Here is a 16,974-nt window from a genome sequence, read left to right as displayed (position 1 = left end):
CCACAAGCTTGTGTCGCTAGCCTCAAAATACAGGAAAACGAAAAAAATCGCAAGCTATGTGACAATGAGCACAAGACTGAGCATTGAAGAATGATGTTATGCAAGGCGTTTGACGTGTACCTGCACTTGACAGCAAAAATAAAGTGCTTTTTTGAGTGGCACAAGCGCCATGGTGGCTGACTGTTGACAACTTATCTCAAAGACTGACACAACAACCAACAAAATTTGGAGGTGGTTTAGCTCTGGTTAAACCTGGAGTTACGCGATAGCTACAGTTGGCCGAGTGGAACTTGCTCAGTCGAATTGCAAAGTCGGTCTTTCGCCGCTTCGTTTCGCTGGGCATTCCTCCTTCATTTTCGTCCCACTTGACACGGCGCATGTGTATAGCTGTTGCAACTTGGTTTTGCCGCCGCGCCGCGCCACCGGCAGCAGGATCTGCTCCGCACCACGTGACCAACCACGGCGCCGCGCCGCCGGTAGCTGCTCCGTACCTCGTGACCGTGGCGGCGCAGCCATGGTCACGTGCCGCCGCAACGTTGAAGGCTCGAAATGCTACCGTAATGTAGCTATGGCCACAAAAGACTTGAGACTGGAAGTGTAAAACTTCTGGGAGTGATAGCAGACGGTTTGCTCAGCATCTTGTATATTACAAAATATGTTTATTCTTGGTTCACCTTGATATAATATAATGTTTAAGAATCTTCCTTAAACATTGTTTAACTTCTGAGAATAATTTTTATAGTGCACGAAAGAGCAACTATTAAGCTACATTTTAATGTATTAAGGGAGTAATTACCATTTTGGTATATTTTGAAGAAGATACATTAATTGTGTGAAATAAATATTTTTCTAATACCACAGAAAATATCATTTTCCCCATGGTGAGGAAAGAGTTACGACTGTGTAGAATATGAAATATACCTCAGAGAGGCTCTACTTTTCAAGCTGAAGTGCAATTTTAGCGTAAACTAGAAATCTGATACTCTCATTGACAGTTACCAGCACCATAAATTATGCACAATTTCAGCCTTGAAAACGATACACCATGGCATTCAGCAGCTTGCACACTGCACAATGCTTGATGCTGTTTACACCATTAAAAAAATATATGTCCCATTATCATCATTAACCCAACTAGGTTCACTGCAAGACAAAGGCCTCTGCCAATTATCTGCAATAAATAGTGTTTTGTGACAGCTGCACCTACCCTATCCTTTGGGCTTCCTAATCTCGTCTGCCCACCTGACTTTCTGCCGCACCTTGCTACATTTGCCCTCCCTTGGAATCCGCTGTTACCCAAACCATTGTTAGTTCGCTTTCCGCATTGCATGTCCTGCCCATGCCCATTTCCTCTGCTTGACCTCAGCTAGGACATTAATTTATGTTTTTTCCCTAATGCACTCTCTCCCTAACCCTCTGCTCTCTTCCTATCTCTTATATTACTTCTATCATTTTCCTTTCCATTGCCCGCAGTGCTGTCCTCCAAATTTCTGGCCCATACACGAGTATTAGCAAGATGCAACTGTTATATACTTTATTCTTCAGGAATACCGACAAGCTGTTTATGATCAGAGTACCTGGTCAAATGCTGTCCACCTCATTCTTTTTCTCCTAGCTATTTCACTCGTGGTCTGGATCTGTGGTCCTTTCCCTTGATATATGCATCCCTTACGGCTTCCAATACCTTGCTACTTGTCATAAACTGTTGGCCCCTTCCTACTGTTCAACATTTACTGCTTAATTCTTAGTCCCACCATTATGCTTTGAATGTTTAAGGCATCAGTCATGTGCAGCTATTCCTCCCGAGTTAGTTAGCAGGGCACTGCATGTCATCAGCAAATCCGAGATTACTGAGGTTCTTTTAACTTTTATTCCCAGCTCTTCCTCTCTAGTTTTCCCCATTCTGTATTCAAATTTAGGTTGATTTTAGACCTCACTGTCCTATGGTCACCACATCTCACCTTGCCTAGCACCCATATCCTGCACGATTCTTGCATCAGCACATATTATCAAGTCTATTTTATTTTTAGTATTTTTAGTGTCAGGAAGCGGGCAGAGTGGGTGAGGGAACAAACGGTGGTTAGCGACATCCTAGCCGAAATCAAGAGGAAGAAATGGGCTTAGGCATGTACTGCAAAGGCAAGATAACCGCTGGTCCTTAAGGGTAATGGAGATTCCAAGAGAAGGCAAGCGTAGCAAAGGGCGGCAGGAAGTTAGGTGGGCGTATAAGATTAAGAAGTTTGGGTGCATACGGTGGACACAGCCGGCAAAGGACAGGGTTAATTGGAGAAACACGGAGAGGCCTTTGCCCCGCAGTGGGTGTAGTCAGGCTGGTGGTGATGATGATGATGATTCGGGCTCTTCCATGTCCATTTCCTGTTTATTTTATTTCATTTATTACAACCTCAAAGGCTCCATTAAAGGGGTATTACATGAGGGAGTGGAGTTCAGGGCATATTGTTGATTCGATGAATGATCTGAATGATGACGAGTTGGAATGAAGTACAACGGCATTGGGCAAGTCATTCCAGTCCTTTGCAGTGCGGACAGAAAATGGTGACAGAGAAGCACTTGTCCGGGCAGTGGGAGGGTAAACGGCCATCTGGTGGTACGTGCGGTGGGGAGGGCTGATAACAGACTTGATCATGGGGCGATAGTAAAACTTATGAAAAAGGCATAGTCTTGCATTATTACGGTAGTCTGCCAAGTTTGTAAGATGAGCTTTACGTTTTAGTTCAGCGACACTTACATGATAGGAATAGGCCGAGTGAATGAATCTTGCTGCGCTGTTTTGTGTTACTTCCAGTAAGTTAGAAAGGTTACTTTGATAGGGGTCCTAAACCGCGCATGCATATTCCAGTTTGGGACGAAGAATGTTAAATAAGCTAATAACTTTACTGATGCGGGTGCTAGGCGAAGGGTTCGGCGAAAATAACCAAGAGCACGATTAGCATCGTTAATAACCTGTTATGTGATGTGACCAATTGAGATCGTGGGTTAAATGAACACCCAAGTATTTATATTCTATCACAGCAGTGATTTCAGAATTGGAGATGAAGTAGTTTGAAGTAGGGATGGTAATGATGTTGATGAAAGGATAGGAGAAATGTTTTCTTTGTGTTTAAAGACATTAGCCATTTGTTACACCAGGTTCTTACGTATTCAATGTCAGATTGTAGGAGTTGAATGTCACTACTGTTGCTTATTGGGCGGCAAGTAACGCAGTCATCTGCAAACATGCATACGTTAAAACATAAGTTAGCTGGTAAATTATTAATATAGATAAGGAAGAGAAGGGGCCCCAGGACAGTGCCTTGGGGCACCCCAGACACAACAGAAGCATAAGATGTATGCTTTTTAGCCAAAACAAACTGCTGTCGGTTAGTAAGAAAGTTCCAAATCCATTCCAAAACAAAGCAATTAAGATTTAGGAGTGAAAGTTTTAGAAAAAGCCACTTATGAGGAACTTTGCGAAGGCCTTTTCAAAATCTAAGAACAGGGCATCAACTGGAATGTTAAGGTCGAGGTTGGAGCTTAAGTTGTTAACGAACAATGCTAATTGAATGTTGCACAATAAACGTTTTAGAAAAACATGTTGAGCAGGCTGAAAAAAATTAACTGAAGCTAGGAATTTCATAATATGCGAGTATATTACATGCTCCATTAATTTCGAAGAAATGCTAGTGATGGATATGGGTTGGTAATTATGACGAGAAGACGCTGAGCTCTTTTTTTGAACAGGAATGACTTTGCCCACTTTCCAGTCATGTGGTATGACACCTGATGAAAGGGATTGGCAAAAAATTCGGGACATTATGACGCTAGTAGTATGCTTTGTGTTTCTGAGTACTTTTGCATTAAAGCCGTCGATACCTGCTGATGACAGATTCAAAGTCTATAATTTTTACAATACCATTGGGGTCAAAAGTAATGTCATGCATGGATGGGAAATAAAAGGAAGGGCAATGAGGAAGGTCTCCATCTGTTTCGCGAGTGAAAACAAAGCTAAAGGTTAAATTTAAGATCCCTGCAACGTCTTGCTCCGCGATTAGATTGTTATCGTCGCAAAGTGTTAGCGTATCGTCTGAGTTAGGATTGATGTATTTCCAGAATTGATGAGGGTTTGTGCTTAGCATACTGGACAAGGTAGATGAAAAAAATGAATGCTTGGCTTTGAGAACTTCCGAGGTATAAGATTTTTCAGCTTCATATTTTTGCCCTGTGTTCGGGTTCTTTGATTGTGTGGCGGATCGAAAAAGCAGTTTTTTCTTGCTATTTAGGTGCTTTAGTGTATTACTGAACCACGGCGATGTAAAGCACTCGGTTATGGTAATTGTAGGAATGTATCTTTTAATGAGGCTATGCATTTTGTTTTTGAAGAGTGCCAAGTTGGTCCCGGGAGCACCTTGTTCAATGTGCATTAGAAACCAACTATAGAAAGCATCGCGTTCTTGGTTAATGCTAGTGTAATAGTCTTTATCATAAAGTGCGATTGTTCTGGTTACTTTCTTAGGTTTGAGCAGGTGGCTGAAAAATGTGGCATGGATTAATGAATGATCACTAAGTCCCGGCAATTAAGAAAGTGAAGATAGGGTTTCCAGGTGCGACATTAGATCAAGTATGCTAGGTGATTGAACAGTTTGCATTCTTGGAGAAGATATCAGCTGGGTTAAAGCAAAGCTTTGACACGTGTTGATAAAATCACACTCAGGGGAATTTGGCGACGTCTCAGACTGGTTAGATGAATCTATTGCGGGGAAGTTAAACTCACTTAGTACGAAAACAGAAGCATGTGGAAGCTTCGTGGTGGAAGGCAATGAGGCGTCAGAGCAGATTATTATTTCTAGAGGCGACTCTACTTTTAAGCTGTAGCACTGAAGGTTGCAATGAGTGGCTGTCAAGACGCCGCCCCCTCGGTTGCCTATGCGGTCGTAGCGAAAAACATCGCAGTTTGGAAATATGGCCTGTACTTCGGTGTTACGTATGGATTTATTTAGCCCATTTGCAGAAGGTATTCATGATTCATAAACTATTTCATCTGCAAACTGTACCAATAGCTCCCCTTTGCTGTTCCTAGAACATATGCCATAGTCCCGCACTGCCTGGTCACCTGCCTGCTTCTTACCTACCTTGGCACTGAAGTCTCCCATCAGCACATTGTACTGCATTTTCACTTTACTCACTGCTGGTTCTGCATCTTCATTGAACTTTTCAATGATCTCGTCATCGTGGCTGGGTAATGCTGAAGAATTCGTTGATGCTGCTGGCTATATCCTTATTGATCAGAAATCCTACACCTAGCTCCCCCTTCTCTGGTAAACCACAATAGCAGAATACATGCTCAACCTCCAACACTGTATAAGCCTCACCTTTCCTCCTAATCTCACTAAACCCTATGACATCCTATTTAGTGCCTGTTAGCTCCTTGAACAGCACAGCTAGGCTAGCACCACTTGATAGGGTTCTTGTGCTAAACATTGCCAAGTTTAGTTTCCACTAGTGACCTGTTTAGAGCGAGGCATTCATAGCACCGTCCTTTGCACCACAGGTCTGACCGTTGCCTTGTTCAGTTGCTCCACTGCGGATGGAGACTGAAGGCCAAAGGTCAATTGGGTGTATACATTTAGTAGAAGCAAAAGATTACAGTCACTGACCAAGTCAAAGTAAAAACAAATTGATGTTTCGGAACCCGTACGGGTTCCTTGTTCACATTGAGGCCCTACGTTTTGAGGCCCTACCCTAAGTAGATGTATTCCCTTACCATTTCCAGCGCTTCACTCCCCATCACAAACTGCCGTTGTCTTCCTAGACTGTTTGAACATTGCCTTAGTTTTCTGCTTATTAATTCTTACTATGCTGGAGGTGCAGTACTATTACTGCTAAGACATTTTGCAACAGGCCAAAGGATAAAAAACGAAACTACGCCGTGGCAGACAGCATGCGGTCGGCACTGCAAGAGCTAGGTTGTGAGGAATGGCTCAGAGGCTTTTGTTTCCGCCATACTTTTTTTTGTCCCATGCAGCTGATAAGACGCAGTTTGTAGATTTGTGCATGACTGAAGCGGCCACCATGAAAACAGTGCAAGCTTACGCACTTGCTCCCTTCAACCACAGCTGTTTAAGTATAGTGCTATACAGCTCAAACAGATGACACATTGCAGGGCATTCAGAAAGAATCTAGAGAGCCACAATTCTGCGATTATTTTCTCAAACATTGTAATTCAGTTTACTGATGGCTTACCATGGCAAGTCTTTTTCCCGCGGCCCCGTGAAAAAAACGCTAGTGAGGTTTTGCTGTGTTTGTAAGCATTGCTGGCCGTAAAGTAAATCGCAAACAGTCTTGGATCAAACTAAGGTACACTCCTGATAGTTGAAAAAAAAAAAAATCTCTGCTCCCTGCAAGTTCGAATTAGAGGCCACTGTATTTGATACCATTCCGTTATGACTAATGCCCTGCTACGAGTTACAATAAATCCTTGTTAATTCGGAGTTCAAGGGAGTGAAAAAATCATCTTAATTATCGAATGGCCCTCCCAAAACTGCCAAAAAAACCGTTCACGTGAAAGCGAAATTTATTTAGTGGGAACCTGGGCAGGTGTTCATCTCCTTTTAACATGAAAACTGTGCGACAGTAGCGATCTCCTGCAGTTCCGTCAAATTTTTCAATTCGTGCATGCCGTCAGGAGTGGTGGAATCAGAACTGTTCCACAATGGTTATTGTCCCCGCGGCTTCGTTCAGTGTCCAAAACGGTAGCACTGGAGCTACTTCGCATGTGGTGTCACATGTGAGGAGACTTCACCACACAAACTGCAAACAGCACGTGATGAGCACAGTTTTGGCATGCTGGAAGAACGGAAATACCACACGGACGGAAGCAAGGGAAGCGCACATTGGCGCTGGAGTGGCAAAATGTCTTCGAAAAGCAAGAAGAAAAAAAATCAGCAACAAGGCAATCCTCGTATGAAACAGTGTGCGGCTTGGTTAGCTCATTGATATGCACAGCAGATAGCTGCCACCACCACGGCTAGCAGCGGAGCACTGATAACAAAATTATGTAGCTAGACTCTCTCTTGGCCTATCGGCCTGGACCTGTCGACAGTCAACTCACCTGCCTATGCGCGCATATCAGAGGGGCACAGGAGACAATGTAATATGCAATTCAGGCCTGTGGACGAATATCTGGATGATCATCCATCGAGCATGTCATATCTCGACACGACACCCGTTCGGGGGACCCATCTGAATTAACCAATGCGAGCTCCGCGGCATCCGAATAAACTAGCTTCCGACGACACAGACTTGCATGGGCGTTTGGCTGGACTACGGCGGCAGTTCGAATTATCTGAATTAATGATGTTTTACTGTATGCTGACAGATGTCAACTACTTTCGCAGTAAGCTCCATGAGCAAAACAAAAGGCAACTGAGAAGGGGCAGAAGAAAGTACACAACACACATGATAGCAATGCACCGAAATAATCGTTTAATACATCCTGTATTACATACAGGTTGTAGTATCGCTGGCGTCATCAAGCAGTACCAGAGGGCCTGTGAAACAAGACAAAGATTATTCAAGTTTAACATACTCTTTAAGTGCACAAGTAATATGTACTACTGCCAAATGAATTACGTATTACCGGCTGCCCATGACAAGAAATCTTGCTGCCAGCACAAACTGCTGAAAACTAGCCTACCAAAATTATTCCATAACATCTCCATAATGTTCAGTACTTCAAGCATAGCAATGCACTCAAACTGGCAAACACTGGAGTCTGTAGCGTGTCTTCTTGAAGATGAATTCCACTGGCTGATCTGGGGCAGTAACTGAAGGGGGAAGATTAACTTATCACAAAGTTTGTTATTAATGAAGTCTCAGTTATGAAATCTTCAGAGAACATGTATTTTACTTGCAGATTCCAAAAATGTAATTTAATTTTATGATTTGGTTTGGTTTATGTGGGTTTCCACGTTCCAAGTTACTCAGGCTCAAAGTGACGCCGCAGTGAAAGCCTCGGGAAATTTCGACCACCTGGGGTTCTTTTAACGTGCACTGACATCGCACTGTACATGGGCCTCTAGAATCTCGCCTCCATCAAAATTACACTGCTGCAGCGGGGATCGAACCCGCATCTTTTAGGTCACCAGCAGAGTGCCATAACCACTGAGCCACTGCAGCGGCAATTTAATTTTATGTAAAACAAATCCTTGTGCACTAACTTTTTGCTGAGAGCTTTCAAGAAGTTTTGCTGCATGGAACATGCTAAAAAGCACACCATTGGTTTCTTTTGATATCAAGGGATGCAATTATTCCTGATGTTTCCATCATGATAACTTCAGTGCAGAAAGACATTGGGGTATAAGGTCCACTTACTTGGCCCATTCCACCGAAAGAATGAGGTTGTCATAGCCAAAGCCATTTACATTAGCAATGGCCCGTGCAGCGTCCTCACGGTGAACAAAGTTGATGAATGCGAATCCCTAAAAGAAATGCAAAAAATAGAGCAAGGACTGTTTCCTAACAATACTAATCAGCATACCCCTAACAGGTATGTATACTCTACATGGAGACACATAAATGAGCCACATCGGCAAAACTGGTACCACTCTGGGCAAGTAATTACCAGGTGCAAGTCTCGTTTGCAAGCCGTTACACATTCACCAAAATGCACATTCTGTGAACTCATTTCACTGTGTACAAGAGTGCAATGTGGACTGTTGTGCAGTGCGTCAAAGATAAATAAAAATGCAGATGATAATAGTGTCTCTAAACACGTGTTTTTAGATACACAATGCCAGAAGACATGCATTGTGATAACTGAAACGGAATAATTCCAACTTCCGGTCAATTCAAACAAATTTCACAATTTTGGTTGGATGGCTATACAGTCGAACCCGGATGTATCCAACCCAGATATTTCAAATTATTGGCTATATCGAGCATGAAAATCCCTGAAAATACTGTGTCTAGGACCTAAAGTCGCGCAACATATCGAATTTGAATTGAGGTAGTCGTTCGATATATCGAACTGCGTGCCGTGCCCCTGCAAGTGGCGCTTTTCTTAACGGCACTCTTCGAACACTTTTCGTGTGTGGAGACGAGTTGGATTCACGGCATTGGGCCCCTGCTAGCAGAGACATGTGATGTGCACTTTAGGCTGATCTTTGATCTTAAGTCTTAAATTCATCCTCCACACCACATTACTGTCACGCGGTGAAGTCAACCTAATTAAAGCCTTGCGGTTGCACTCGCCTGGTGTGCTACTGTTATCAGGATTAGGCATTTTTAATAGGCAGTGTCTAGTTCCAAAGAACTGTCCACTCTGGCTTCGATGTGAAAAAGGTAATAGGCACAGCAACACCTAGCGACCGGTGCACTGCCAGCACATCGGCGGGTAGCACGTCGCTACAAGAACCATGTCAATAGCGTGGGCGCAATATATTTTTGCTTGCAGGTTACAGATAAGCGTGCGTATTGCCATTTTTTGTATATATAATTCTGGATATATCGAACTGTTTCACAAACCCCATCGAGTTCAATATATCCGCATTCGACTGTGTTTGCAATGCATTTTAACACCACTTAATTCGTACCACGGATTCTCTTAAATTCGCTTAATTCAAACTTTTCGGCTTGCTCCAGTGTTCCTGGTGCACAGGAAAAAGCGGCGGCCGAGATCGGATATGTGAGGTTAGTGACACTGCACAAGCCGAAAATTTGACTCCTCCCAACTCGGATGTAGTCCAAAGGAGGGCCACGTCGATCGGAGTTGCCTGTCGCTGCATAGTTTAGTTTTTAGAGCTTCGCTACCAGCCTGCGACGATGTCTGCTATCGGTTGCGCGTGAAGGAGCCAAGGACAGTTGCGCACCAGTTCAGACACTGACTAACATGTCACTAGTCTATCTTTTTAGGCGTCGCGTTGTTCCGGCGCAAATTTGCATTCCGATCGATTCCCTCCGAGTGGTAGTGTGTGCCGAAAATGCGCGGTCGCGATGAGCTACTTGTTGTGTGGAGGCTCCACCGCTAATGCGCTGCAACTCTGAAGGAGGCCGCGGAAAGCCTCCCAATTTTGGAGCAGCTCTGCTTTGATATTCCTGTCAGTGGGCATGCAGTACACCATGACGGAATTACAAAAAACTTGTCATTGCCGCGTAGCTTCCACTAAAAAGCAGACAACCATTGCTTATTTTTTCATCAGTTAAATTTGCTGTGGTGCAAAACTGTTTTCTGAAAGGTTTTTGTAACCATTTGGCTATTACAACTTCGGATAATTTGGACCATTTTTCAGACCCTTGAGATCTCAGTTAATGTCCTTTTACTCTAGTAATGGGAAACCAGTGCGTTATTGCTAACTTTTAATGAACCATACAACCTGTTGGAGACTTTTGGTTGAGTAAAGACATCAGTGCCTTTTACCAATATTTTATGTTGTGGTAAAGCATTTAGCTACGTTTGCATGGTGAAAGAGTTGTAAATTATATCTGTATGCATAGATGTCCATAAAACAAATCACATTTAGTTTTGCTTCATATTGACAGCACTTCTGATAATTCAAACAAAAATCGCTGGTCCCTTAAAGCTTGAATTAATGACCGTCTACTGTATTATGAATTACTGGACATAATCTCACAGCTTTTCTTTGCACGTGTGCTACATTTATCATGTGGCTTCTCATTGTGCCTCATGAATACTGTATACATTCATGTAAGGAGTGCCCCCTCAAATTGGCAGCTGCTGACTGGGGGAGAAAGAGCGGCCAAAAGAATTGCTTCATGTGTGCATAATTCTCCCTATGTGGTACGTTACGCTGTGAGCTGATAGATACCTGCCTGCGACATGGTACGCCCACGCACAAGTCGTTCCATGTACTGGACTCTGCCTGGAACAGCAAACATGTGCACGGAGCCACAACGCTGCTAACTCGTCTTGTGTGCTTGGTGTTCATACCAGAAGGGAGACGTTATGCTATGCAAAAAAACTAGAATGGAGTGCGGCACGTTTCTTTGCGGCAACGCGGCGCCTACCAGGCAAAGGCAGCACAGTAGCGCGGCGTTCGTCTGGTGTTACTAGGCACAGCCTGCTTCGCATCGAAGCCGCAGCGAAAGTGCTTTGAATTTTGTCATGGATTACTATAAAAAGTCTAATCTTGTTATCAGTTTAGTATCAAACAATAACCTCAAATTAAAATGAACACATAATTAACTTCCGCAAAATCTTCGACAGTGAAGTGCACAAAAAAGCAGACCAGGTGTACGCCACCTCACACTGACGGCCACGAGTCGCATGCATGGCGCACCGCTCCGAACCGTCGGTAAGTCCAGCACCAGACCTTCAGGCGATCTGAACTTAAAATCACGCGACATTTTTCAGTAGTCTCACAACCCATTTACTTTTTGTGGTTAACTCTTGCTGGTTGTCGGGCACGCGTCCCAGCATCCCTACTTTCAATGCATTATGTTGTGGGGACCTGCCCTGCAGCCCCCTGAGTTTGCTTTCCCGCGAGGCACTGTGCAGCGGCGGTCTCACCTCGAGGCTGAGCGCGTTCCCTTGTGAGTTACCTTAACTGGCAAGAGAGGGCGCCAGCATCGCTGCGCGGAGACTGCCAAAGCCCGCGCTCGGGAGAGGGGGGCTTTGGCTGGGATGATCGGCACGAACGGACGCGTCGCTCGCGGCTCCGCTCTTCGCCGGCGGGGCGAAGAAGCGACGGGGAGACAGGCTCCCGTACTCGTCCCGTCCGGCCTGCGGAGTTTATATCCCTTGCCCTAGCGCGGGCGAACATTCGCTCGGAACCTTGCTGGTGAGTCGGACCACCTTGATTCATTAGCGTACCTTGTTGCCAGCTGGCGTTATTGTTTCTGTAGCAATAAATGCCTGTTTGTGTCAGCCAATGTGTCGTTCCTTTGTTCCCTCAGAGCAAGGCCCGCCGTGGTCGGCGTGCGCTCGGTAGCGTACGCAATCACGGGGTGGGGTTCGGGCGGCTTTGAACCGTGTCAGCCGCGATTGAGTGGGGAGAACGTACTTATCTTCCCCATTGAAACCCACAATGTACAGTAGACTCTCAACGATTAAAACTTCAAGGGACCACAGATTTTTGGTTGAATTATCAGAAGTGCACCTTAATATAATCCAAGACCAAATGTGGTTTGTTTTATGGACATCTATGCATACAAATAGTAATTTACAACTCTCTCACCATGCAAACGTAGCTAAATGCTTGAGCACAACAAACAAAATTTGAGTGAAAGGCACTGATGTCTTCACTCAACCAGCAGTCTCAGACTGCTTGTATGGTTATCAATAATGCATTGGTTTCCCAAAAGAGTAAAACCACATTACTTGGGACCTCAAGGGACTGAAAAAAAGGTCGATATTGTCCGAAGTTCGGATAGTCGAACGACTACAATGAAACCTTTCAGACAACAGTTTTGCAAAGCAGCAAATTTCACTCCTGAAACGATAAGCAACGGTTGTCTACTTTTTAGTGAAAACCGTGCGGAAGTGACGATTTTTCGCAATTCCGTCATGGTGTACTACATGCCTACTGTCGTGAATATCACAGAACTTCTCCAAAATAGCAAGGCCTTGGCGGCCTCCTTCACAGGAGCAACACAGTAGTGGTGAAGCCACCACATACTAAGCAGCTCATGATACCCGCACATTTCGGGACACACGGCCACATGGAGGGCAGAGAGTGAAACGCAAATTCGTGCTGGAACAGCGCGACGCCTGAAAAGAAGGGAAAAAAAAAAGCGACGCGCCACTCAACGTCCAATCTGGAGTGCAGCTGGCTGGCGTCGGCTCCCTGATGCGTGACAAATAGCTGATATCGTCAAGAGCTGGTAGCAAAGCCAGAAAATGAAACTACGGGGCAACACGGAGAGACTGATCAACCAGCTTCCTTGGACTGCATCCGATTTAACCGGAATTTTCAGCTCATGCGGCGCCACAAACCTGATATAACTGACCTTGGCCGCTGCTTTTTTGTGCGCCGGAGACCATTGGAACAAGCCAAAAAGTTCAAATGAGGCGAATTTAAAAGATTCTGCGGTACGAATTACGCGGCTTTGAAATGGATTGAAAATGCAGCTAGCCAACCAAAACTTAGAAATTTTTTTGAATTCACCAAAGGTTTGAATTATCATGAATTACAGCATTTGAAGGATTCGCCAGGACTGCACTATTTCATCATAAAAATGCGTATCGCAGCATAAAAAATGGGCGCATTATCAGGGCTCCGCTGCAGTCAGAAAAAATTCACGAAAACATGCCGGTCCTGCGTAAGAGCTACACTCAGTCAAAATAGCAGGAAAAAAGTGCGACCCTTACACAGGCATATACAGCATGTCTAAGGGACCCGAAAAATGGTCCGAATAATCGAAGTCCGAAAATTCCGTGAAGTAAAAAAAATCACTTTATTGAGATGAAATCGGCTTAAAAATGTCACTGATTTTACCTTGCAGAAAATTTCCCTTGCTGGCGACGATTTGCACCAAGGTTGTGCTTTCACTGTACACTCTAGACAGGAAGGTCACCGCATTTAGTTGGAATACTTCCCACGCTTCTTTGACGGTCCCGGCGGAGCCATGTTGTCCACAACCCGAGTGTGCACCACACCACTCGTTAACACACGCAAAGATAAGGCACTTTTCTTTCAAAGGGGCGGAACCGCCGGGCGCAGTCACAAAACGGCGAACAGATGTAACTTCGTGAAGACTGAGCGCCACTCGGTCAACGCGGTCAGAGAAACCCAAGTGACGAAACAGCGAATGGCAAACGTATGAGACCCGCCGCGGTGGCTCAGTGGTTAGGGCGCTCGGCTACTGATCTGGAGTACCCGGGGTTGGAACCCGACCGCGGTGGCCGCGTTTCGATGGAGGCGAAACACAAAGGCACCCGTGTGCTGTGCGATGTCAGTGCACGTTAAAGGTCCCCAGGTGGTCGAAATTATTCCGGAGCCCTCCATTACGGCACCTCTTCCATTCTCCTCTCAGTCCCTCCTTTATCCCTTCCCGCTGAGATGTGAGATAGCTCCGGCACAATTTCCTTCCCCCAACAACCAATTTTCAACGTATGGGACAAGCGATAACTGCCCGCGACAACGTCGGCGACAAAAGCAAGTTGGCGGCGATGGCAATCCGGCTGCCACCTCGAAGTGTCAGAGATCGCAGGGACCTCTACTGGCAACAATGAGGTACCGAATGTGTGTTAAGCCAAGCCAACTGCAGCATAAATCCACCTCAATCCAAAATGGCGCCTTTTGCAGCGGCGAAAAAGCCGATAAGATGGCCGATTTTGGCCCGCAGGCGACTGAAATTAGTCCGAAAAATCGAACTTTCGGACTTTTGAAGTCCGAAATATCCGTCGCGAATATGTATGCGCTTCTACGGGGCGACTGACGGTGCCTCATCGAGGTCCGAAATATCCTACAAGTCCGAATTACTGGAGTCCGAATTACCCGTCGGCTACTGTAATTCGGACTTGTAGGATATTTCGGACCTCGATGAGGCACCGTCAGTCACCCCATAGAAGCGCATACATATTCGCGATGGATATTTCAAACTTCAAAAGTCCAAAATCGGCCATCTTATCGGCTTTTCGACGGCGCAAAAGGCGCCATCTTGGATTGAGGTGAATTTACACTGCAGTTGGCTTGGCTTGACACACTTTCGGTACCTCATTGTTGCCAGTAGAGGTCCCTGCGATCTCTGACACTTCGAGGTGGCAGCCGGATTGCCATCGCCGCCAACTTGCTTTTGTCGCCGACGTTGTCGCGGGCAGTTATCGCTTGTCCCATACGTTGAAAATTGGTTGTTGGGGGAAGGAAATTGTGCAGGAGCTATCTCAAATCTAGGCGGGAAGGGTTAAAGGAGGGACTGAGAGAAGAAAGGAAGAAAGAGGTGCCGTAATGGAGGGCTCTGGGATAATTTCGACCACCTGGGAATCTTTAGCGTGCACTGACGGGCGCCTTTGCGTTTCGCCTCCATCGAAACGCGGCCACCGCAGTCGGGTTCCAACCCAGGTACTCCGGATCAGCAGCCGAGCGCCCTAACGACTGAGCCACCGCGGCGTGTCTCATACGTTCGCCATTCGCCGTTTCGTCACTAGGGTTTCTCTGACCGCGTCGACCGAGTGGTGCTCAGTCTTCACGAAGTTATATCCGTTCGCCGTTTTGTGATTGCGTCCAGCGGTTCCGCCACTTTGAAAGAAAAGTACCTTATCTTTGCGTGTGTATAACGAGCAGTGTGGTGCACACTCGGGTTGTGGACAACATGGCCCCACCGGGTCCGTCAAAAAAGCGTAGGAAGTATTTCAAATAACTGCAGTGACCTTTCTGTCTAGCGTGCACAGTGAAAGCACAACTTTGGCGCAAATGCAGGCGAAAATCGTCGCCAGCAAGAGAAATTTTTCCGCAAGGTAAAATCAGTGACATTTTTAAGCCGATTTTATCTCAAAAAAGTGATTTTTTTGTACTTCACGGATTTTTCGGACTGTTCGATTATTCGGACCATTTTTTGGGTCCCTTCGAGTTAGAAAAATCGGCCGGCGACTGTATTATGAAATAACTAAATAAACTCTTTAAATACAGTTCGGCACTAAAAACATGCTGAGCTGTGAAGCACACAGTGCAAACAGAATCAAGAGAAGCGGGTAGAGGACTAACTCTGAATACCATATGCACTCGTGTAGGGCTGCACTTTTTTTTTTTTTTGGACGGGGTGTGGCCCTTACATAGAACTGGCACATTTTCCGTTTCCAGACTTGCAAAGCAAGCTAAACCTAGTGATGCTGGACAAGCGGCACAGCACCACTATACCAGCACATTATCACAGGGAAATGTGCCGCTAGTGTGGGTGCACTCCATTCTGGTTTTTGCGCAGCAGGGGGATTGTTGCAACAATGTTTTGTCCTTTCCTGTGCAAATGCCTAGCACATACAATAAGTTACTAGCGCTGAAGCAGTGATGTATAGTGGCAAGGCCTCCGGGTGGACAACGGTTCTAGGCACAGCCCACGCAACGACGAGTCTTCGACATGGTCTTATCGAGCGTTACATGCAGCTGTCACTCTCTTAGCTCCTGGCAGGACGTGGCACGCGGGCAAAATGATACACATGTGAAAGGCTACTGTTTTGGCCCTTCAAATTTCAAATTAATAGTTGTCAAGTTGGGGGGTGTGGCCCATAGATGAGTATTTATAGTTTTGTGCAGCTGTCGCACATCCCACACTCCATACACACCTTTGACTGGCCAGTGACCTTGTCCTTAGCCAAGTAAATCCTGGCAATCTGGCCGAAGGGCCGGAACAGGTCTTGCAGATCAGAGTCTCGCACATCTTCAGACAGGTTGGTCACCCGAATCGTGGCTGCCTCATCTGCACACATAACGAGCGAAACCAACCACCACTATTCAAATAACAAACAAAAAATTTCAAAAACAAATGAACAGCATATACAAAAATAGACCCTGGAGAAAATTGTTCTGGAAACCAAACCTTTAGAATTGCAACTTTTAAGTGCAATGATGCTACAGCTTGCACCTATAGACAATGGATCCGTGTGTGTAAATTGAGTGCTTGACGTAAAACAACCATAAAAATGTAAAAAAAAGCCCATAACAGGGCTGTAACGCAATCACCACAGCACAAAGAAAGAGAAAAACTACGAAATTCAAGGAAAATTGCAAAACAGTTACTCACCCCTGGTGCGTGACTGGGTCATCGACTCTCCACGGCGGTTGGCTCCCTCCCGCATACTGGGTGGAATGTACTTTCCAGACTTCACTTTCTCTTCAACTTCAACCGCAGCAGCTGCATTTTTGCAAAGAAGCAGCAGAAATAAATGATGTGTCACTCTACACTCTTTGCAAGAGGAAAAAAGGGGGGGGGGGGGGAAGAAAATGGGCTTAGCATAACTAACTACTACTACTACTAAACAACTACTAAAACTGCTAGCACTAAACCTAAACTGTCACGATAATT

At 45.3% G+C, this 16,974-nt stretch overlaps 1 protein-coding gene across 1 annotated transcript in view; it reads right to left on the bottom strand.

Annotated features, from left to right (window-relative positions):
* Positions 1–7,459: 7,459 nt before the first annotated feature.
* LOC144114601 (eukaryotic translation initiation factor 3 subunit G-like) overlaps positions 7,460–16,974 on the bottom strand; it is a 33,912-nt gene continuing 24,397 nt past the window's right edge. Inside the window, exons 6-9 of the mRNA XM_077648454.1 lie at positions 16,693–16,803; positions 16,235–16,368; positions 8,371–8,477; positions 7,460–7,547 (exon numbers count right to left, since the gene is read on the bottom strand). Coding sequence (XP_077504580.1) covers positions 7,529–7,547; positions 8,371–8,477; positions 16,235–16,368; positions 16,693–16,803 — 371 coding nt within the window. The 3' untranslated portion in view covers positions 7,460–7,528. The remainder of the gene's footprint in view (positions 7,548–8,370; positions 8,478–16,234; positions 16,369–16,692; positions 16,804–16,974) is intronic.

Source organism: Amblyomma americanum, chromosome 1 (assembly GCF_052857255.1).
Source record: "Amblyomma americanum isolate KBUSLIRL-KWMA chromosome 1, ASM5285725v1, whole genome shotgun sequence".
NCBI lineage: Eukaryota > Metazoa > Arthropoda > Arachnida > Ixodida > Ixodidae > Amblyomma > Amblyomma americanum.
This window is presented reverse-complemented; position numbering and strand designations above follow the sequence as displayed.